The sequence below is a fragment of the Mustela nigripes genome, chromosome 4, assembly GCF_022355385.1.
Source record: "Mustela nigripes isolate SB6536 chromosome 4, MUSNIG.SB6536, whole genome shotgun sequence".
In the NCBI taxonomy this organism is placed as follows: domain Eukaryota; kingdom Metazoa; phylum Chordata; class Mammalia; order Carnivora; family Mustelidae; genus Mustela; species Mustela nigripes.
Window position 1 is genome coordinate 157,420,771 of NC_081560.1, and position 23,958 is coordinate 157,444,728.

Below are 23,958 nucleotides of genomic sequence, written 5' to 3' on the forward strand. Positions count from 1 at the left end.
CACTCTTGAAAATCAGTTGACCATAGACGGTTTTTTTCTAGACTCTCAATTCTATTCCATTGGTCTGTGTATCTGTCCTTTTGCCAGTACCACACTGTCTTGATTACTGTTGCTTAGTAGTAAATTTTGAAATCAAGAAGTGTGAGTATACCAACTTTATTATTTTTTTACAAGATTGTTTTGGTGATTCTCGGTCCCTTGCATTTCCATATAAATTTTGGGATCAACTTACTCATTTCTGCAAAAATCTCAGCTAGGATTTTGATAGTAATTTTATTGAATCAGTAGATCAATTGAGGGAGTATTACTTACAACAGTATTAAATTTTTAGATCCACAAGCATGAGGGGAGGTGTCCTTGTGTTTGTTTATTTAGATTTTGTTTCATTTCTTTCAATGGTATTTTGATTTTTTCTGTAGTTTTCAGTATATGAGTCTTGTACTTTGTTAAGTTTACATTTAGATATTTTATGCTTTTTGGTGCTATTATAAATGGGATTTTTAAAATTTTATTTTTAAATTGTTTATTGAAAGCATTTAGCAAAACAGTTGATTTTTGTATATTGATCTTCTATCTTCCAGTCCTGCTGAACTCACTTGTTCTTTCTGCTAGTTTTTACAACTTAACCCTTTGCATTAAGTAATGGGACTTGATGAAAATAAACCTTTTGTTTTTTACTGTATTAAAAGGTAGGTTATTTTTTTAATGTATTAAGTAATTTTTAACTGAAAGTTTCCTGTTTCCTTTTTTTTAAGGTATAGTGATATTCCTGTGAATGATAAAATTTGTAAATAATATTAATAATTCTAAGATGTTTTATATAAATTTGTATGTAAAGTCCCAATAGCTGCTAAATTACAATTTAATAACAAGTAACTTTGTATTTCTCTGTTCTGGCTACTTTGAACAAACAATATTTTTGGTATAACTATTCTATCTTATAATTTTTTAAGGTGTTGATATATTTAAGGAGTACTAATTGGGATACCCGGATTGCAGCTGGACAAGCTGTTGAAGCTATAGTGAAAAATGTACCTGAATGGAATCCAGTACCAAGAACCAAACAAGGTGCTTTTAAGTGGTAAAAATAGTTTGTAGTAAATATCTACCTATAGAATTAACTATACATTTTATATTTTAATAATTTCAATTTTAATTTAAAGGCTTAATTTTTTCAGATACAGTTTGTCAGTGATTTTCACCATGCATTTTTTTTTTTTTTTAAAGACTTTGAGACAGAGTGCATGTGAAGGGTGGGAAGGGGCAGAGGGAGAGGGAGAAGCAGACACCCTGCTGAGTGCAGAGCCCCATGTGTGACTCAGTCCTAGGACCCTGAGATCATGACCTGAGCCGAAGGTAGATAGCTGACTGAGCCACCCAGGTGTCTCTTCCACAATGCTTTTAAATAACTACTAGATAAACTATGTTTTCTTATATATATATTTTTTTTAATCAATCTTTTATTTATTTTTTATTAACATATAATGTATTATTAGCCTCAGGGGTACAGGGTTTTCATATATATTTTTAAAATTATTAACTATACAGTATGCTTGATTTATTTATTTATTTATTTTAAGATTTTATTTTTATTTATTTGACAGAGAGAAATCACAAGTAGGCAGAGAGGCAGGCAGAGAGAGAGAGAGAAAGGAGGAAGCAGGTTCCCTGCTGAGCAGAGAGCCCGATGCGGAACTCGATCCCAGGACCCTGAGATCATGACCTGAGCCGAAGGCAGCGGCTTAACCCACTGAGCCACCCAGGCGCCCCCAGTATGCTTGATTTAAAGAGATTATTGCTTCTGTCAGGAATTTATGTCTTTAAAAAAGAATCTAAACCAGCGCAGTGTAAATAGTTGAAGCAGTGTTTTTTCTTGTTGCTGGGAGAATAGTGTAATTATTTTCTAAATTTAAGCACATTTATGTATGGGTATTTGGAGGGGTCTTTAGTTTCTAATGTTTCCTTTAGATGTCTTTTAGTGGAAATTATATTTCTGACTGCCTGAAATAATATTTAAAAATGAACATATGCTTTTAAAAATTTGTAAAGGTATACATTTTAATTAAACAAAAAAATTTTTTTTAAAGATTTTATTTATTCATTTGTCAGAGAGGGTGTGAGAGCCAAGCAGGGGGAGAGGTAGGCAGAGGGAGAAGCAGGCAGAAGGAGAAACAGGCTTCCACCTGAGCAAGGAGCCCAATGTGGAACTTGATCCCAGGACCCTGGGATCATGACCCGAGCTGAAGGCAGACACTGAACTGACTAAGCCACCCAGACATCCCTAAATGAAAATTGCTTTAAAGATTTCGTTTGTCAGAGAGAAAGAAAGAGAGCACAGGAGGGAGCACAAGTAATTGAGGTGTCAGGCAGAGGGAGAAACAGGCTCCCCCCTGAGCATGGAGCCTGATGTGGGACTTGATCCCAGGACCCTGGGATCATGACCTGAGCTAAAGGCAGACACTTAACCTACTGAGCCACCAAGACATCCCTTAAGTGAAAATTTAATGTGGTGCAACCTGATTTCATTTTCAAGTCATTTTGATAACATCACTTTTATCATACATTTTAGCTTGTCTAAAATTTTTGCTTTAATTATTTGGTACCTGTTATGTTGAGAGACTGTATTAATTTGTTCTCTCTCAAATAAAATATGTAACTAGAAGTTATAACTTGTTTTAAAAAGGAGCTCTTTCTTTTTTAGCTTATTTTCCCTGCTTATTTTGGTATATAGAGATATTAGAACTCAGATTCTTTTTATAAAACATTAAATTAGTTAAACCCGCATTAAAATTTATGGTAAGGTTGCTTGTCATCACTGAAAAAACTAAAATAATTATAGTTTAGTTTAATAAATGGATTATATGCAAGTACTAGCTAAACAAACTGCTAAATGAACAAGGTAATATATTTAAAAATTTATAATGGCATAACACTTTTTGGGGGGAGGAACGCAAAACATTTAATGATACTTTTAGGGATGAATATATAATTTTAGCAATTTACCAGGAGATTTTAATTTGTTCATATTATGAGGAGTCCTCTTGAATGAATAGCTGCTTCATATCGTAGATACTCCTTAGGTGTAGGAACAAATGATGCTTATTAGTTTTTATATGAATAAGTCTGTTTGTTTTCCAGATTAGCACTGTGATGAACTCAGTCTGTTACCTTGGTAGTATTTTCAAACAGTTAAACAGTAAATGGGTGGGCGCCTGGGTGGCTCAGTGGGTTAAGCTGCCGCCTTCCGCTCAGGTCATGATTTCAGGGTCCTGGGATAGAGTCCTGCATTGGGCTTTCTGCTCAGCAGGGAGCCTGCTTCCTTCTCTCTCTCTCTCTGCCTGCCTCTCTTCCTACTTGTGACCTCTCTCTCTGGGTCTAATAAATAAATAAAAAATCTTAAAAAGTTTTAAACAGTAAATGGAGATAATGTATTTTAAAGATTCTATTTATCTATTTGTCAGAGAGAGAGAGAGTGCATGCACACAAGTGGTGAGAGCAGGAGGCTGAGGAAGAAGCAGGCTCCCCACTGAGCAAGGAGTCCGATGCAGGACTTAATTCCAGAACTCTGGGATTGTGATCTGAGCTGAAGGCAGATGCTTAACTGACTAAGCAACCCAGGCGTCCCAATACAATATAATATTTAACAAACATTTCAATATGGGATCCATTTCTTCATAGAATAATGTGCTTTTGTAATGAAAAACAGCTATACATACACCCAGCGATGTTCTCATAGTTTGTACAAGAGGAACCACCAATTAAATAGTTTATTCATAAATAAGTGCTGATCATAAATAAATCCACAATAGTTTTTCTACTTCCTCTGCCGTTTACTTTCCTTAAAATGTTACATGGCCACCACAGGTGGCTATTTTCTTTCATTCTGCACTTGGTTTTATGATTGAATTAAATATTTTTCAACCTCATTTAGAATCTACTTCAGAAAGTGCTATGGAAGATTCACCTACTACAGATCGATTGAATTTTGACCGATTTGATATATGTAGATTGTTACAGCATGGAGCATCACTTTTGGGATCTGCTGGTGCAGAATTCGAAGTACAAGATGAAAAATCAGGTATGTAGTAGTCTTGTAGAAGAAAGTTTGAAATGTTTGTGTTCAGGCTGATTTATTACTTTGTATGCTACATATCAGTCATGCAAAATCTTAATAGATGTTACAAAATATAATTTGATAGACATTTGCTGTTGGGGAAGGGGAGGCATAGTGGGTGGAGAAGACAAGCAAAAGTATTTGGTCTAAAACTATACCATATGAATATTTTCCTCCTTTTAAGTGAATATGTGCCATAATTATAAATTGTTAATAAGTTACATATTAGTATTTCAGCAGGCGTTTTATTATAGAGAAATTATAAAGTGTACCTCAAGAGACTGGGTCAAATAAATTTTAAAAGCCAGGATTAGTACAGTTTTTGATACTGTTTTCATAATTCTGGACATTTGAGAGGCTTTATGACAGCTTTCTTTTTATCATGTGTTTTAAAAATTTAAATAATTGGATCTCATGCTGGTGACCAGAGCAAACACTAAAAATGAAAAGATAAATCTTGGAAAGGAAATCGTCCTATTGTCTTTAAACTTACAGAATCCATCTGGATATAAAATAAAATTTTTGGCCATTCAGAATTGATGCCTTGAGTAGAAAAAATTGATGTTTTTAATGGGTTTCTGTAAGTAAGTTGCTCTTTTGACTAAAACCAAAACAGAACAGTTTTTGTTGCTAATAAGATTAATTACTCAGACACATCTGTCTAGCTAAATTAATGAAATGATCACTCATTCATCTTAAAAAAAATGTTAAACAGCCATTTACTCTTGCTTAATATAGCTTCTATCGAAGGATCTCTGGTTAACCTCAGAACAACATAGGTTGTTGAAATGTGCAGGTCCACTTATGTGGAAATTTTTTTCGGTAAATTCAGTACGGTACTGTAAATGAATTGTCCTTATGATCTTAATGTTTTCTCTAGCTTAGTTTATTTTAAGAATATAGTGTATAATGTACAGATATGTGTTAATTAACTGTTTATGTTACTGGTTTTTGATCAACAGGAGGCTATTAGTATTTAAGTTTTGGAGGGGTCAAAGTTATACACAGATTTTCAACTGCTTTGGGCGTCAATGTCTCCAATCTCTGTCTTGTCCAAGGGTCAATTGTAGTTTACTTATTTTGGGGAAAGAAGAGGAGAATTTGGTTAAGTTCCAGAAAAGCATAGTTTTTCTAATAAGGGAGGTAGAAGTCATTTCAAAAACTTACTGATTTGAAAAAAATTCTCTCTAAACAGTAAGTTTTGTTTACTGATTTTACTGTTGTACTCATATGAGAGATCATTGGCCCTTATCCAGGAGTAAAAGTCAGTGTCACCATTGTCACTTAAAAAAAATATGTATTTGGGTCTTATCCTTGAGATTCAGATTTAATAGCTCTGTAGAGAGTTCTAGGACATTGTATTTATTTAATTTTTATTTTAATTAAAAAATTTTTATTTAAAATGAATTTATTTTTTTTTTATTTTTATTTTTTTTAGATTTTATTTATTTATTTTGTCAGGGATAGAGGAAGAGAGAGAGCGAGTGAGCACAGGCAGAGAGGTCTGGAGAGGCAGAGGGAGAAGCAGGCTCCCTGCCGAGCAAGGAGCCCGATGTGGGACTCGATCCCAGGACGCTGGGATCATGACCCGAGCCGAAGGCAGCCGCTTAACCAACTGAGCCACCCAGGCGTCCCTAAAATGAATTTAGTTAACATATAGTATGATAGTTGCCTGTAACACCCAGTGCTCATTATCAAGTGCCTTCCTTAATGCCCGTCATCCAGTTATCCCACCCCCCACCCCAACTCCCTTCCAGAAACCTTGTTTCCTGTGGTTAGAGTCTCTTGTGGTTTGTCTCTCTCTCTGTTTTTATTTTATTTTTCCTTCCCTTCTCCTATATTCATCTGTTTTGTTGTTTAAATTCCACATTGTAAGTGAAAACATGGGATTTGTCTTTTCTCTAACTTAAGTCGCTAACTAGTTCCATCCATATCATTGCAAATGGCAAGATTTCATTCTTTTCTTTTTTTAAAGATTTTTTTTTTTTAAGATTTTATTTATTTATTTGACAGAGAGAGAGAGAGAGATCACAAGTAGGCGGAGAGGAAGGCAGAGAGAGAGAGAGGAGGAAGCAGGCTCCCCACTGAGCAGAGATTCCAGATATGGGGCTCGATCCCAGGACCCTGGGATCATGACCGGAGCCGAAGGCAGAGGCTTTAACCCTCTGAGCCACCCAGGCGCCCCAAGATTTCATACTTTTTGATGGTTGAGTAATATTGCATTGTATATATACCACATCTTCTTTACTCATTAATCTGTCGATGGACATCTGGACTCTTTCCATAGTTTGGCTGTTGTGGACACTGCTGCTATAAACATTGGGGTGCAGGTGCCCCTTTGGATCACTGAATTTGTAGCTTTAGGGTAAAAACCTAGTATAGTGCAATTGCTGGGTTGTAGGGTAGGTCTATTTTCAACTTTTTGAGGAACCTTCATACTGTTTTCCAGACCGGCTGCCCCAGCTTGCATTCCCACCAACAGTGTAAGAGGGTTCCCCTTTCTTTTCATCCTTGCCAACCTGTGTTGTTTCCTGACTTCTTAATTTTAGCCATTCTGGCCAGGGTGAGGTGGTATCTCATTGTGGTTTTGATTTGTATTTCCCTGATGTTAGGCACTTTTTCATGTGTCTGTTGGCCATTTGGATGTCTTCTTTGCAAAAATGTCTATTCATATCTTCTTGGGCTCTCCATATTTTGGCTGTTGTTGACGTTGCTGCTATAAACCTTGGGGTGCATGTGCCCCTTCAGATAATTATGTTTGTGTCCCTTGGATAAATATCTAGTAGTACAGTTGCTGTAGGGTAATTGTATTTTTAACTTTTTGAGGAATCTCCATACCTTTTTCCAGAGTGGCTGCATCAATTTACATTCCCACCAATAGTGTAAGAGGGTACTTTTCTCCACATCCTCACTAACATCTGTTGTTTCCTGACTTGTTAATTTTAGCCATTCCGACTGGTCTGAGGTGGTATCTCACTGTGGCTTTGATTTTGTATTTCCCTGATGCCAAGTGATGTGGAACATTTTTTCATGTGTCTGTTGGCCATTTGTATGGCCACTGTCTGGAGAAAAGTTTGTTCATTGTTCATGTCTTTGCCCATTTCTTGACTGTATTTTTTGTGGGTTTTTTGGGTTTTGAGTGTGATGAGTTCTTTATAGATCTTGGATATTAGCCCTTTATCTGATATGTTGTTTGTGAATGTCTTCTCCCATTCTGTAGGTGGCCTTTTGTTTCGTTGACTGTTTACTTTGCTGTTTAGAACCTTTTAATCCTGATGAAGTCTGAGTAGTTCATTTTTGCTTTTGCCTTTAGAGATGTGTCTAGCAGGAAATGGCTGCAGCTTAGGATGCAAGGGTTACTGCCTGTGTTCTCCTCTGGGATTTTGATGGATTCCTGTCTCACACTGAGGTCTTTCATCCATTTTGACTCTGTTTTTGTTTATGGTGTAAGGAAATGGTTCAGTTTCATTCTTCTGCATGTGGCTGTCTAGTTTTCCCAACACCATTTGTTGAAGAGACTGTCTTTTTTCCATTGGATATTCTTTGTTGCTTTGTTGAATATTAGTTGGCCATACAGTTGAGAGTCCATTTTTGGGTTCTCTGTTCTGTTTCATTGATCTCTGTGTCTGTTTCTATGCCAGTACTATATTGTCCTGATGATTATGGCATTGTAATACAGCTTGAAGTCTAGGACATTGTATTTAAAAGAAAAAAACCTCTACGGGTAACTAATACATAACAAGGATTGCTGATTAGTGCTCATTTAAAATTCTCTAATTAGATTTTCTTTACATGTCTGTTTATCTGTGTTTGTTTCCTCATACATGAAGGACACATACATGATTAGTATAGGTGCTAGGCTGCTCTTCCTTTGCAGTTGTGTAGGTTATTTCCTCCTTTCCCTGGAATGAGAAGTCTGATTTTGGGTTCTGTGTGCATGTCATGGACTAGTATTACCAAACCATGTATGTACTATTTCTTCCTATACATACAGAACTATGATAAAACTTAGTTTATAAATTACATGTAAGAGATTGACAACAATAATATAAAATAGAACTATTATAATGATATACTTTAATAAAAATTATATAAATTTCTCTAGAAATGTCTTCCTGTAATATACTTACCCTTCTTGTAATGATGCGAGGTAATAAAATGCCTAGATGATGAGATGAAGTAAGGTGAACGACATAGAGATCATGGTGTAAGTGTTAGGCTACTATTGTTAGCCTAACAACCTGAGGATATGTCGAAAGCAGGATCATCTGCCTCTGGACTGTTGACTGTGGGTAACTGAAACCATAGAATGTGAGACCACAGATGAGTGGGGATTACTGTACCCCAGTTCCCATTCCTCCCTCCCTCCTGCCCCTGGCAACCACCATTCTACTTTCTGTCTTTATGAATTTGACTACTTTAGGTACTTCATATAAGTAGAGCCTTAACAGTTTTTGTCCTTTTGTGATTGGGTTGTTTCACTTAACATAATCTCCTCAGCATTCATCTATGTCTTAGTATATGTCAGAATTTCCTTCCTTTTTAAGGCTGAGTAATATTCCAGTGTGTGTTTATACCACATTTTGTATATTCATCCATCAGTAGATACTTGGGTTGCTTCTACTTTTTGGTTATTGTAAACAATGCTGCTATCTTTGAACATGGGTATACAAATATGTTTTTGAATCCCTGCCTTTATTACTTTTGGTTATATACCCAGAAAAGGAAGACTGGATCACATTGTATTTCTATTTTTAATTTTTTTAGGAACTGCTATACTGTTTTCCATAGTGGGTATACCATTTTACATTCACACCAGCAGTGGACAAGATTTTCAGTTTCAGGGTGCCTGGGTGGCTCAGTGGGTTAAAGCCTCTGCCTTCGGCTTGGGTCATGATCCCAGGGTCCTGGGATCGAGCCCCGTATTGGACTCTCTGCTTGGCGGGGAGCCTGCTTCTCCCCGACTTCTTTCTGCCTGCCTCTCTGCCTACTTGTGGTCTCTCTCTCTCAAATAAATAAATAAAATCTTTAAAAAAAAAAAAGAAAAGGATTTTCGATTTCTCCATATCCTTGCTATGTTGGGGGCCCATAGGTGGTGTATTAAACTAAGAACATGCAGATTATGACCTGCTGAATGAGAATGTATAAACGACCCACATGGAGTTGGCACGTAGCTCCCCAGCATCGAGTTACCATTTGGGGAAAGTGAAATACTCAGGTTGTTTTGATTGAAGACATGATTTTAGTTCACTCGCACAAAGGAAACAAAGTCACATTGGGCATGGAGCCTACTTAAGAAAAAATAAATAAAATCGGTTTATTTCTCCAGGAGTGGATCTCATTTTATATATATTTGAAGATTAATGAATATGTCAATGAAAAGTCCTAGAGTGTTTTGTTAGCTAGAACACTATTTTTTTTTTTTTTTTAAGATTTTTTATTTATTTATTTGACAGACAGAGATCACAAGTAAGCAGAGAGGCAGACAGAGAGAGAGAGAGGAGGAAGCAGGCTCCCTGCTGAGCAGAGAGCCCGATGCGGGACTCGATCCCAGGACCCTGAGATCATGACCTGAGCAGAAGGCAGCGGCTTAACCCACTGAGCCACCCAGGTGCCCTAGAACACTATTTTTGTTTTTTAAAGATTTTATTTATCCATTTGACAGAGAGAAATCACAAGTAGACAGAGAGGCAGGCAGAGAGAGAGAGAGGGAAGCAGGCTCCCTCTGAGCAGAGAGCCCGAAGCGGGACTCAATCGCAGGACCCTGAGATCATGACCCGAGCCGAAGGCAGTGGCTTAACCCACTGAGCCACCCAGGCGCCCCTAGAACACTATTTTTAAATCATAGTTAGGGCTCAAAGAGATTGTGAGTATGGTTTGTTTTGTTGTAATTTTAATAGTTAAAATTTTTAATCAAGTTTGGTCTTCATTTAGTAGAAAATTTCTTAAATGAGATTTAGAGGAAATGCATTTCTTTTCTGTTTAAAGGTGAAGTGGATCCTAAAGAGAGGATAGCACGCCAGAGGAAACTGTTACAGAAGAAACTTGGTCTTAATATGGGAGAAGCCATTGGAATGAGTACTGAAGAACTCTTCAATGATGAAGATTTGGATTATACCCCAACTTCAGCAGCTCTTGTAAACAAACAACCTGTAGGTAAAATCTTTGGTTGTTCGATTGCAAGTAAAAACACAACGGTTTTGGCTCATATTGCCATTTAATTGCAGTTTAAAAAAAATGCTGTTCTGCTAATTGCTGCTTGTACCATCATATTTTAGTATCTTCTTAAATGGATTTCTAATACCAGATACTTTTTTTTTTTTAAGATTTTATTTATTTATTTGACAGAGATCACAAGTAGGCAGAGAGGCAGGCAGAGAGAGAGGGGGAAGTAGGCTCCCTGCTGAGCAGAGAGCCCGATGATGCACAGGGCTTGATCCCAGGATCCTGGGATCATGACCTGAGACAAAGACAGAGGCTTTAACCCATTGAGCCACCCAGGTGCCCCTAACACCAGATTCTTAAGAGACAGAAGTTCAACCTACCTTGCAGACTCTGAGTTGACTGTGGGGGATCTTTTAGGAGTTACTGCTGTTGAGAGATCCTAGTTGCTTTTTCCTTTGTTTTTTAGTGGAAAAAAAGAATAGTAAAATGCTTTGAGAATGTGGAAGATAGTAAGGGCTAGTATGATGGTACTAAAAATCTTTAGAGCTATGACTTATTCTTTTATTTGAGAAAGTAACAGACATGGTAACAAGGACACTTTCAAACAGTGCAGAAAAGTATACAATATGAAGTAAAAGAAGTTTTCAGTAATTGACTCCCATGTCCTCGTGCCCCACAGACAACCCTTTATAAATTACTTATACATATATACACGAGTATATGTGTCTTTTTAAATCATATTTACCTTTTCCCATTTCATATAGCTGAATGTATCAGCATATACAGATCGATTATACATTTTTTGATAGCTTCATGCTCTATTGTTGTATTGGCTGTACCATAACTTTGCTCTGCATTCCTCCCTTTTCCCTATTCTTCCAATTTCCACTGGATGCCTACATGCTGCTTCTGCCCTTTTCTTTCTTTCTTTCTTTTTTTTTTTTTAATGTCCCAGCTGTAAAAGCTATGACTGTCTCCTCAGAAAAATTCATGCAAGTGAAATATTACCATTCGAGTGGTTTGGCATTCTTTCCTCTTGCCCCTGCAGTATCTTTTAGGGTTTTCTAGTCCTTGTTAGAATTCCTGCTTTGTAGTCATGGAACATTTACCTTCTCTTCTTTTGACCTTTGCCTTTTCCTTTATACTGGTTATTCTCCGAACTATCAGATTTTGGTAGCTTTTTAGGGTTAAGGGAGTATGTGTTGATGAATAACTTTTGCAGACAGGAAAATAATTGGAACATTCTAGAGGAAAAAAAGAGTATAAAGAGGCAGAAGGTATAATGACATCAGGAAGGAACAGAGAGAAATGGGGTACAAAGGGAAGCATAAGGTGTAAATAAATAAAGAAGACAATAGAATAAAGGAGGATGAAAATATAGTAATGTGATCACAGTGTGGTAATTGTGTATGATACCAAAAAAAGGTGGGCCGGGTATATTAGAGAAAATAGGCTGTAGATGGAATAGTTGTATATGGAATGGACAACAGCCAGTTTGAGGTTTGCAGGATCCAAGTTGGGTTGGTCTTATAAGTCATGGACCTATGGTAGGAGTTGTTTAATGTTGCCCTTTGCCCTAGGTTCATCACTGCTTATATTTATGCCAGTGGTCCCTAGACCAAGACTATAGCAGGGCATCCATATGAGTGATCCTGATTGGTTATCAAAGTGTGAATTTCAGTTGACTCTTAATCTGTTGTTGAGAGCAGAGAGGATTTTTAGGCTTGAGTTCAAAGCATTTCTATCTCATAGCCTTTATAATGTCATGAATGGAAAAGAGCAAAAATAGGAGACAGGGGCCCCTGGGTGATGCAATCTGTTGAATGTCAGGTTCTTGGTTTCTGCTCCGGTCATGATCTCAGGATTGTGAGATCTCGAACCTGGTATCAGGCACTGAGCTCAGCAAGGAGTCTGCATAGTTTCTCCATCTCCTCCTACGCTTCCCGTGTGTGCATGGGTGTGCTCTCTCTCTCTTAAGTGAATATATAAATCTTAAAAACTCCAAAAAACACAAAAGCAAAAAACAGTAGACAGTGACTGCTTTAAGAAGAAAGGAGCAAGGGGCGCCTGGGTGGCTCAGTGGGTTAAAGCCTCTGCCTTTGGCTTGGGTCATGATCCCAGGGTCCTGGGATCGAGCCCCAGTTCTGGGAGAGCTTCCCCCCTCTCTCTGCCTGCCTCTCTGCCTATTTGTGATCTCTGTCTGTCAAATAAATAAATAAAATCTTTAAAAAAATAAAGAAGAAAGAAGCAATATGGGCTATGTTGACTATAGGATGCTGGGGATCACTTATGGCTGTAATTTTTAGTTCTTTCAACAGATGGTTATTAGTATATTGATCTTTATTATAACTTTTGGGTGGTGTTATGGTTGTTATTCTGTTTTTATTTTAAATCTGGTATAATTTAACATACAGTCTTATATTAGTTTGGGGTGTACAATTTATTGATTCAGCAATTCTGTACATTACTCAGAGCTCATGAAGATAAATGTACTCTTAATCTCCTTCACCTGTTTCACCCATACTTCCATCCACCTCCCCTCTAGTAACTATCAGTTTGTTCTCTATAATTAAGAATCGTTTTTGGTCTGTCTCTTTTTTTTTTCTCTTTGTTTTGTTTTTTAAGTTCTACATATGAGTGAAATCATATGGTATTTGTCTTTCTGTGACTTACTTTGCTTAGCATTATCCTCTCTAGATCCATCCATGTTACTGGAAATAGCAAGATTTCATTTTTTATGGCTGAATAATATTCCATTTTATCTACATACTGCATCTTCTTTATTATTGTGGTTATTTTGAAGTATTACCTTTTCTGTGAAAACCCTCTCTGTGGGTTATGATCCTACATTTGTACCACATCTGTGACAATAAAAGTTAAGAACACAAGCATCTTTTGGGAATTGGAAGAATAGGGAAAAATGAAGAAGAGAGTGAAAATATGGTAGAGCCATACAACAAAATAGCACGATACTGTTAAAATGTGGTCAATTTGGATATAGTGAAATTTATAGTCATAGTCCTCTTCTGAGGCTAAGATTGTGGGCATTTTTTTTAACTTCCAAAGTTAAAACAGCATTCTTTTGTTCTTTTAGACTCTCCAGGCAGCTGAATTGATTGACTCAGAATTTCGAGCAGGAATGAGCAATAGACAAAAGAACAAAGCTAAAAGAATGGCCAAGTTATTTGCAAAACAGAGATCCAGGGATGCAGTGGAAACTAATGAGAAGAGGTAGTAACCTTTTTTTGCTTATTCATTTAAAATACTGATGCTTTGTAACTTAAATCTGTGTCTGTTTGATTTTTAAAAACATTTGCTGACATTGTCTTTGGCATGGAATACCATTTGGATTGTCGTGCTCAATTTTCAGAGATTATTTACTAGTTCTAGGGAGGAGGACAGCTTCCCCAGAATAATTTACATATGAAGATTTTTTTTCTTACTAATTGACCTTTGGGTGGAGGCTGAAGCTCTTCCAAGGGAAGTGCATTCCAGGTAGAGAGAACAAGTAGAAATGCCTTAATCATAGACTGTTCAAGAAACAGAAAGACAATATGTCTAGGATGAGTAGACAGAAGTGAGGCTAGTACAGTGAAGTCAGAGAGAGATGGTCTAAGGGCCACAAGTTAAGAAAACTATGTGAATATAGAACTGTCCCAGCATTACATCATCTGTCTTCCAGCTTGGGGGCTAAGCCAAATAGCAGGCAATAATAAAGGTTGGTTTACCTAATCTTGTTGTAGGAAAAACTCCAGACAAAATCACTGTCCTCATTTTTTAATGTAGTAATAAAAGTGGTATCTGTGTATGATTTGGAACAACATTTCTCAGAGTAGTTCAAAACAACCTTCTTCTGAAGCACTTTGAGGAATGTATTAAAATACTGTTTTTGATGCTCCACTTAGCTGTGTTGAATCAGGATCTTTAGTGGTGGGCTAGAAGTGTTTGAGTAAAGAATAAATTAAATGCTTGAGAACTTAAAAAGTTTTTTTGCAGGTGACAGAACCTTTTGTTTTTTCCATTCATATAAAGCTAAAAAGTAAGTGTCCACGGCATTTATTTAAAGACTAGGCACAAAGGGGGAATAAATAACAAAAATCTACTTGTTATACATTTTTACCTGGGGTTAAATTGTTTTTTTGTTTGGTAGGGGGTTTTTTTAGTATGAAAATTTTATGAAGCCTTATTAAACTATAAAGTTTTTTAAGTGAACAACTCACTAGGATTGTATATAGTAATTAATGTTTCTATTGGCTTTGTTCATATAAGCACATTTACAAATATTTGAATATTGAAATAGTTTGACCTTATTTTTCAGAGTTTAAAATTCATTCATTCCACAAATATTTATGACTGCCTTCTAAGTGCTAGATACTGTTTTAGGCCCTCAGGATGCATTGATGAATAAAATAGATAAGAATTTTGCCTTCATGGAGCTGGTATTCTCTAGAGGGAAAAATAAAGGAGGAAGATGAGGGGCACCCAGCTGGGTCAGTCATTATAGCATGCAACTCTTCATTTCTGGGCTGTAAGTTCCCCACGTTAGGTGTAGAGATTACTTAAAAATCTTTTTTTTTCTTTTTTCAATGATTTTACTTATTTGAGAAAGAGAGCACAAGTGGGGGTTGGGGAAGAGGCCGAGGGAGAGGGAGAAGCAAGCTCCCCAGTGAGCAGGGAGCCCAATGTGGGGCTCAGTCCCAGGACTTTGGGATCATGACCTGAGCTGAAGGCAGATGGTTAGCTTAACCGACTGAGCCACACAGATGCCCCCAAAATAAAATCTTTTTAAAAAAAATATAAGTAGGGGCGCCTGGGTGGCTCAGTGGGTTAAGCCGCTGCCTTCGGCTCAGGTCATGATCTCAGGGTCCTGGGATCGAGCCCCACATCAGGCTCTCTGCTAAGCAGGGAGCCTGCTTCCCTCTCTCTCTCTCTCTGCCTGCCTCTCTGCCTACTTGTGATCTCTGTCTGTCAAATAAACAAATAAAATCTTTAAAAAAATATATATATATAAGTAAGTAAATATACTATATATATACATATATCATGTTAATGATAAGGGTCAAGAAAGACAAAGGAGAAAAAACAAGGAAGGAACATGTGAAATGTTTTGTGGGGAGTTTGAAATTTTAGGTAGGATGGTCAGAGAGGGATTCACAGAGGTGGCTTTCATTAAAGATCAGAAAGAAGTGAGGATACCAGTCCTATGAATATTTGGAAAAGACATTCTAAGTAGAGGAACAGCAAGGGCAAATGCCTGGAAGGAGAAACATGCCTAACAATTTCAAGGGCAGTATGATGACCAACCAGTGTGGCTAGATTGGAGAGAGCTAGGGGAAGAATAATAGGGAGTGAATTAGGGGAATAATAATTAGGAATGATATTCAGGAGGGTCAGATTTCTTTCATCACCTTTAGAAAAAATGGTTGGTCAAATAAGTCATTGAGATGGGGAGGATATTTATAGAGAATAATGCTGTGTATAACTTAACTGTGCTAATTTTCCTTTCTGTTAATACTGAATAAAATAGTTTTTATTTACCTTCTCTTTTGTAATGCTTTACTATACTATTTACTGATTTTTTCAAGAACTAGTATGATTATAGTATGTTACTCAGTGTATTAGTTCCTCCAGGGTACAAAAGCCTAGTAAAATTATGCTGGGCCAGATTTAGGTTGTTAGACAAAGACAGTTTAAAAAGGAGAAGAGCTGGTTGTTGAGAAGAAGTAAAAAAGACTTGTTAGATTTGAGATTCAGTTTGAAAGCAAGAATTCACAGATCTGTTTTACATTTAGCAGTGAGGATAGGAAAATATAAATATAAATATATATATATATACATACATATATTTTTAGGAGAATATATTTTACTCAAAACTTTTTAAGTGGTTAATCTTATTTGGTATATGAAATTTTAAGCAAACCGTATAAGTAGAATATGGCAAAACATTTGTTCAAATGATGAATTCTCTTACGTGCTTTGTGGTTCACATTATTCCTTATTAACTTTTTTAAATGGTGCCTTTTATTTTTTAGCAATGATAGCACTGATGGGGAACCAGAAGAAAAGAGACGAAAAATAGCAAATGTTGTTATTAATCAGTCTGCAAATGATTCCAAAGTCTTGATTGATAATATTCCAGACAGTTCTTCCTTAATTGAAGAGGTACTATTGAAATGTCCTAAGGTGTCTTTTGAAGTTGTTTGTTATTTTTCATGCTAATATGTCGGTAGATAGTATTTAATAATCTAGCCATTGAGAGAAATTTTATTATAAGTATCTTTACTTCATTAGTAAAAAATTTATTTAAAATTTTAAGGCCTATTATTACTAGATCTACAAATAAATACACTTTATTAAATTACCTAAATTGTTAGCATAAAACAGATCTTTTGGATTAGTAGTAATTCTGTTTTTCTTATTCAGACAAATGAATGGCCTTTAGAAAGCTTTTGTGAAGAACTTTGCAATGACCTTTTTAATCCCTCCTGGGAGGTAAGATTTCTTCATTCCAGCTTCTCTCAGCTCTACTTTTTTTTTTTTTTTTTTTTTTTTTTGCTAATAAAGGGAGTCATGTCCAGCACAGTCTGTTTTGTTAGGGTCCCTTTTCTTCCTTGTGTACCTCTCTGAACCACTGACCCAGGCACTTCATATCAATCACCTTCTAAGTAGAAAACTTGAGACAGATTTTTATCTTCCATACACATAATTGTCCTATTTCTTTAGTGAACGTTCTTTTCATTTTTTTTTTTTTAGCTGTAGTATAAGGACTTGCATATCTCTCCTAAATAGTAAAAACTTTTTTACATGGACAGTTTTGATTAAGAGCAGTAGTTTCCAAACCAGCTTTTTAGTCTCAGAAATACCTTTTTTTTTTTTTTTTAAAGATTTTATTTATTTATTTGACAGAGATCACAAGTAGGCAGAGAGGCAGGCAGGTGGGGGGGGGAGCAGGCTCCCTGCTGAGCAGAAAGCCTGATGTGAGGCTCAATCCCAGGACCCTGAGATCATGACCTGAGCTGAGGGCAGAGGCTTAACCCACTGAGCCACCCACGTGCCCCTCAGAAATAAATCTTGATCAGATCCCAATATGTAAAAGAGATGAAAGTGAAGTACCTCTGATTGAAGTTGAGGATTGGTGGTCTCAAAGCATTCTGTCCTGCGTTGGTTGGCTTCTGGGTAATTTAAAAAGCACTGCTTTGGAATACCTTTTAGCATTTCTGTTCCTTGGTGTACTTCTGTTTAAAGTTATTCAGTTCTTAAATTGAGTCTTGAATACGTGAGTGCAGCATCAGTGGCCCATTTCCTTCTTTAGATGACACTTCAGAAGGCCACAGGGTGACAGTGAGGCATTAGTCATGAGACAGTTGAATTATTTTCTTTTCACATTTATCCTGGTAGGTTTGGAACTTAGTTTTAATATATATATTTCTAAAATATCGATGTTGGACTTAGAGGATAATGCTGAATGCAGATAAAGGGTAGGGAAGTGACAGCCAAATAGATTATTATCCCAGAAGGATTTTAGAATAATTGTGTTCTTTCTTAGTTTGATTTTAGAACAATTTGACATAACCAAATTGTGAAATTAATATATATAATTTTTCTTAGAGAACAGAAGAAAAGCATTTTTTCGAAGTGTTGCTTAAGTTTATTCTGATTTCTTAAAAATGTAATATCCTTTTTCATATGGAAGAAAAGTTAAACTCAGTTTCTTAAGCATTTAGTCTCTGACATTTTTTTCTTTGTTTTTAGGTTCGGCATGGTGCTGGCACTGGACTTAGGGAAATCCTTAAAGCTCATGGAAAAAGTGGTGGTAAAATGGGAGATAGCACTTTAGAAGAGGTAAGTGTAGTAAAGGACTGGTTATTATGAAGTTTCAGTAGTTGGCTTCCTTTTCCCAAGACAGGAAAGTTAACAGAGTTTGGGCCATGACATAGAAGTGATAAATAGTTAATAATAAGAAATATGGAAAGATAAATATGAGGAAGAAAGTAAAAAGGTTAGGAAGAAGTCTGTTTATTAACAGAAAGAATGAGTTCACAGGAAAGATGTTCAGAAACACTGAGTGGAAAAATATGTAGAAACAGGAGTATTTGAGCAGGATATAGTGGACTGGGAAGTAAAGTAAGGAATAAGAGGATAGTTTGGAGGTCACTAAGCAATATGGTGTAGCATGAGACACTGGTAATAGGATAGATAATAGATACATGACAGATAAGACTGAAATCAGCAACTTTGAGTAGTTTCTTAATTTCTTTTGGAGTGCAAGTAACATAATAGAATTCATGAATTTTAAAGATTTTGGTATGGTATGTTTGAACCTAATCAATCAACAAATATGATGTGGTTAATATTAAAGGTAGTAATTGGGACTATGCTATGTTTTGGTTATTGTCAGACTAAAATAGTCTGTCCCAATATTTTTTTTTTTAATTTTTTTTTTTTAAAGATTTTATTTATTTATTTGTCAGAGAGAGAGGGAGAGAGAGCGAGTACAGGCGGATAGAATGGCAGGCAGAGGCAGAGGGAGAAGCAGGCTCCCTGCCGAGCAAGGAGCCCAATGCAGGACTCGATCCCAGGATGCTGGGATCATGACCTGAGCCGAAGGCAGCTGCTTAACCAACTGAGCCACCCAGGCGTCCCTGTCCCAATATTTTAGATTTGATTTTCAACCTGATGTTTCCTCAATCCCCAATGTGAAGTATGATCTTGATCTGTTAACTAAAAAATGTTTGTTTTAACAGATGATTCAGCAGCATCAAGAGTGGTTGGAAGACTTAGTTATTAGACTCCTTTGTGTTTTTGCACTAGACAGATTTGGAGACTTTGTTTCTGATGAAGTAAGTATCACCAAAAGGAGACTTTGCCCAATCAAATTTCAAATTCAGCAGAAAAAGTTTTTTGTAAATATGAGTTTTCTTCCTTTCTCATTCATAGGTTGTGGCTCCAGTTCGTGAAACTTGTGCTCAGACATTAGGTGTTGTGTTAAAACACATGAATGAAACAGGAGTTCATAAGACTGTGGATGTACTGCTTAAGTTACTGACACAAGAACAGTGGGAAGTTAGGCATGGTGGTTTGCTAGGAATAAAGTATGCTTTGGCAGTTCGTCAGGTAAATACTTCAGTTTTTGAAGCATGTATGGGAGAGTTTTTTTCCTCTCTTAGTTTACTTTCATTAATTATATGAAATGCTCCTAGATTCTTTATGTTACAGATAAGCCAGTATTTCAAGATTTGCCTTCTTGAGGTAGTGTCATAGAACTAGGTGGAGCTAATAAGAATTAAAGTACAAATCAAAAGATGGTTTGTTAGGTTTGAAGACCTGTTCTTGTTTTATAGCAAGACCAGTTCTCAGGGAGGTTTTGTAGTGTAGGATCATACGAGTAGCCTGGGTGGGCTAGCTCTTTTGGGGAGATTGAAAAAATAGGTTGGAGTTAGGAGAAGCAGGAAAGGATGACTTTCCTGCCTTCTTCTCTGCCTGCTTTTGGTTATCTTGGTGTTGAATAAGGAATAGAAGCTGAGGTTCCAGCACCTCAATATAGCCTTACCTTGAAAACATGTTCTGATGTTTTAAGCCACATTGAGTAATAAAGTACTTGATACTGTTGTAGTCTTTTTCAGACGAGATCGGGCGCGTTCAGGGTGGTATGGCCGTAGACTGTTGTAGTCTTTTTCAAATGGGATTAGTTACACATAAGCTTCTATTAAGTTATTTTTCTTTCTTTTTCTTTTTCTTTCTTTTTTTTTTTTTTTTTTACATTTTTATTTGTTAGAGAGTGAGTGAGTACTAGTGGTCAGGGGAGCCAGAGGGAGAAGCAGACTCCCTGCTGAGCAGGGAGCCTGATGCAGGGCTCAATCCCAGGACCCCAAGATCATGACCTGAGCTGAAGGCAGATGCTTAACTGACTCAGCCACGCAGGTGCCCTATGTGATTCCTTTTTAATAAAGATTGGGATTCATGAGGTGCCTGACAGGCACAGTCAGAAGAGCATGTGACTTATGATATCAGGATCGTGAGTTCGAGCCCTACCTTGGGTGTAGAGATTACTTAAATAAGTTAACTTAAAAAAAAGATTAGGATTTATGCTTTCTTACAGTAAATTTAATAAAAAATGTTTAAACACAATAATTTAATTACAAAAAATTAATTTATTTTGATATACTGTTTTACAGGATGTAATTAATACTTTATTGCCTAAAGTTTTAACTAGAATAATTGAAGGACTTCAGGACCTTGATGATGATGTCAGAGCTGTTGCTGCAGCATCGTTAGTACCTGTGGTAGAAAGCCTTGTGTATCTTCAGACACAGAAGGTAAATTAAATATTTTTCCATTTTCTTCTACAGAGCTTGTTTACATTCGGGGCGTAGAGTATTAGGAAAAACTGAGTAGTTTTTACTCCTACATCCTCCTATTTTTTTTTTTTTTTTTAAATTTTATCTTTAAGTAATCTCTATACACAATATGGGGCTCAAACTTACAACTCTGAGTTTTTTTTTTTTTTTTAATATTTTATTTATTTATTTGACAGAGATCACAAGTAGGCAGAGAGGCAGGCAGAAAGAGGAGGAGGAGGAAGGCTCCCTGCTGAGCAGAGAGCCCAACGTGGGGCTCGATCCCAGGACCCTGAGATCATGACCTGAGCTGAAGGCAGAGGCTTTAACCCACTGAGCCACCCAGGCGCCTCACAACTCTGAGTTTGAGAGTGTCATGTTCTACCATCTGAGTCAGCCAGACACCCCATCCTCTTATTTATTTATTTTTTTTTTAGATTTTATTTATTTGCTAGAGAGAGAGCAAGAGTGAGAGAGTGAGTGAGCACAAGCAGGGGGAGCAGCAGGCAGAGGGAGAAGCAGGCTCCCCACTGAGCAGGGGGCCTGATGTGGGACTCGATCCCAGGACCCTGGGATCATGACCTGAGCTGAAGGCAGATACTTAACCAACTGAGCCACTTAGGCATCCCCCATCCTCTATCCCCCATCCTCTATTTTTCTTATGATAGATTGTGCTCTGATGTGTACAATTTCACTTACATATTATCCTTGAAGGAGTGAACTTTGTCTACTAATCTACTTCCCTTCCATGTACAGAATATACATAGGGAACATCTTTGAGAATAAAGCAACCCTTTCTTCTTTATTTCACTCCTGGTTTTTAGACATACGGGATTCTTTTTTTTTGTTTTGTTTTGATTTTGGTTTTGGCTTTAGATTTTTTAAATCTGGTTTCATTTTTTGAAATGGCCTCTTTTACAATCTGTCTGACTTTCTTTTCTATTATTAAAACCAGAACACATATATTTGGAAGTGCAGCAAGCAGTATTTACTTAAGAGCTCAAAAACTAAATTTGTCTTTTCTTGATGATTAGTATTGTTTTAAATATATTAAAGTTACTTTACACAGAGCGTCATGTCTTGTGTGTGTACACTGTATTGTTTTCAGAGTTTGTTTTTTTTACACAAAATAGAGTATTGGCACAAAATGGAGTGTTGGCTATCTTAATTCCTGAATTCTCCCTTCCATTATGAGCCTGGTAAGAAAGGGAAGTGGGAATTGCCAAAGTAGAGTTGAGTGGCATTTGAAGAGGAATAGAGAATTACTAAAGGCAAATAATGTCTCCTTAATTTTGCTCAAAACTGGTACTGTCAAAGGCATGGGGATTGTAAATGTTTTTGAATCATTAGGGGCTACAGTCTGGTGTGGCTTGTGGATATTTTGTGTAAAATAAATGTTTTCTTAATAACTGATCTTATAGGTACCCTTCATTATAAATACATTATGGGATGCTCTTCTGGAACTAGATGATCTTACAGCTTCAACAAATAGTATTATGACTCTTCTTTCATCCTTATTAACTTATCCTCAGGTCCAACAATGCAGGTAATTATTTGTAGTTAGTGGGAGTAAAGTAAAAAGTGTTTACATACATTTCCAGATAATGAAACCTAAAAATGAAAGCCTAGCATCTTTAAGAACAGCACCATAAGTTGGGGATGTCAAAGACTAGTATTTTCAAGCAGCCTTTTCTTTTACTCTCTAACCACCAGTATATTTGGGGCAGGAAGGTAAAATGGTCATATTCTTTACCTTTTGGCTATTTTGGTTATATAATTTTTCATCTTGCTCATCCTATGATAGTTAACTTCAGAAATAGAATCACTGCATATTATCTTCATCTCTAGCCCCAGAATTTAGAATTTCAGCTTTATTTAGAGACATTTAGCTAAAGAATTATCATTGAATATCAGCATTATATTTTCCAATATTTGCTCCTCTGTGAACTTTTTCTTTTTTTTAATAATGTCTATTTTTTTTTTTTTTAAGATTTTATTTATTTATTTGACAGAGAGAGAGATCACACAAGTAGGCAGAGTGGCAGGCAGAGGCAGAGGGAGAAACAGGCTCCCCACTGAGCAGGGAGCCTGATGTGGGACTCAGTCCCAGGACACTGGGATCATGACCTGAGCCGAAGGCAGAGGCTTTAACCCACTGAGCCACCCAGGCGTCCCTGAACTTTTTCTTGTAATGTTCCTTCCAGCTCTTGCTCTTGACTTCAATAATTACTCATCAGGAAGGGAATACATAATAATGTAATATAATGCCAAAGGTAGAGATTGAGTGAGGCTAAACATAAACCAAAAATTTTAAGTGTCACCTGTTTTCCTCTCCTGATAATTGAAATAAAGTTCAGCTCATTAATGTTTTCCCTACCTTTTAGACTGCCACTGAATTATACTGTTACTATTAACAGTATCTTTGGAGAAAAAAAATAGCACACACACACACACAAATAGTATCTTTGGAGATATTGAAGAAAAAATTCATATGCAACTCTAAAAACCAGAGATGAGAAAATTAAGTACTGTTCATTCTTAGCCTAGTGAGGATGTTTCATAAATATTCATATGATTATGATTATAAATGATTTCTGGCTCTTTGAGATGTATTAAAAATATGTACAGAATATTTCAAATAATAACCTTCTGTGAACACTCTGTTAAATTTAGGCCAGTAGGACAGCCTATAAGTTGGGATAGCGAAGTAAGTGCCTATAAAAGCAAAGGAAGAGAAAAAGTGGTAGTGTATATATATGGGATTTTATAATTTTCAGGTACTTTCTTTTTTTCTTTTTTTTTTTTTTAAGATTTTATTTATTTATCGGGGGGGGGGGAGGAGAGCGAGCACAGGCAGACAGAATGGCAGGCAGAGGCAGAGGGAGAAGCAGGCTCCCTGCTGAGCAAGGAGCCCGATGTGGGACTCGGTCCCAGGATGCTGGGATCATGACCCGAGCCGAAGGCAGCTGCTCAACCAACTGAGCCACCCAGGTGTCCCAGGTACTTTCAATTAGTAGTGAAAGCTATAGGGATTTTTTTTTTTTAAAGATTTTTTTATTTATTTGACAGAGACACAGCAAGAGAGGGAACACAAGCAGGGGGAGTGGGAGAGGGAGACGCAGGTTTCCCGCTGGGCAGGGAGCCTGATGTGGGACTTGATCCTAAGACCCTGGGATCATGACCTGAGCCGAAGGAAGGCAGATGCTTAACAATTGAGCCACCCAGGCATCCCAGAAACTATAGAGATAAAATGAGTTCATCTATGTGAATGCCCTTTTCAAGCTGCAAAATGCAAAAGTTTTTAATTACCCTACATCAGAAGTTGTCAAACTTTTACTGCAA

General features: G+C 36.7%; 1 protein-coding gene across 1 annotated transcript in view; it reads left to right on the forward strand.

The window, feature by feature from the left end:
- The window catches only part of BTAF1 (B-TFIID TATA-box binding protein associated factor 1), a 98,465-nt gene that overhangs the window by 19,220 nt on the left and 55,287 nt on the right, over positions 1–23,958 (forward strand). Inside the window, exons 3-13 of the mRNA XM_059398128.1 lie at positions 954–1,068; positions 3,932–4,078; positions 10,103–10,266; positions 13,374–13,510; positions 16,312–16,441; positions 16,703–16,771; positions 18,032–18,121; positions 19,024–19,119; positions 19,217–19,393; positions 20,455–20,595; positions 22,038–22,162. Coding sequence (XP_059254111.1) covers positions 954–1,068; positions 3,932–4,078; positions 10,103–10,266; positions 13,374–13,510; positions 16,312–16,441; positions 16,703–16,771; positions 18,032–18,121; positions 19,024–19,119; positions 19,217–19,393; positions 20,455–20,595; positions 22,038–22,162 — 1,391 coding nt within the window. The remainder of the gene's footprint in view (positions 1–953; positions 1,069–3,931; positions 4,079–10,102; positions 10,267–13,373; positions 13,511–16,311; positions 16,442–16,702; positions 16,772–18,031; positions 18,122–19,023; positions 19,120–19,216; positions 19,394–20,454; positions 20,596–22,037; positions 22,163–23,958) is intronic.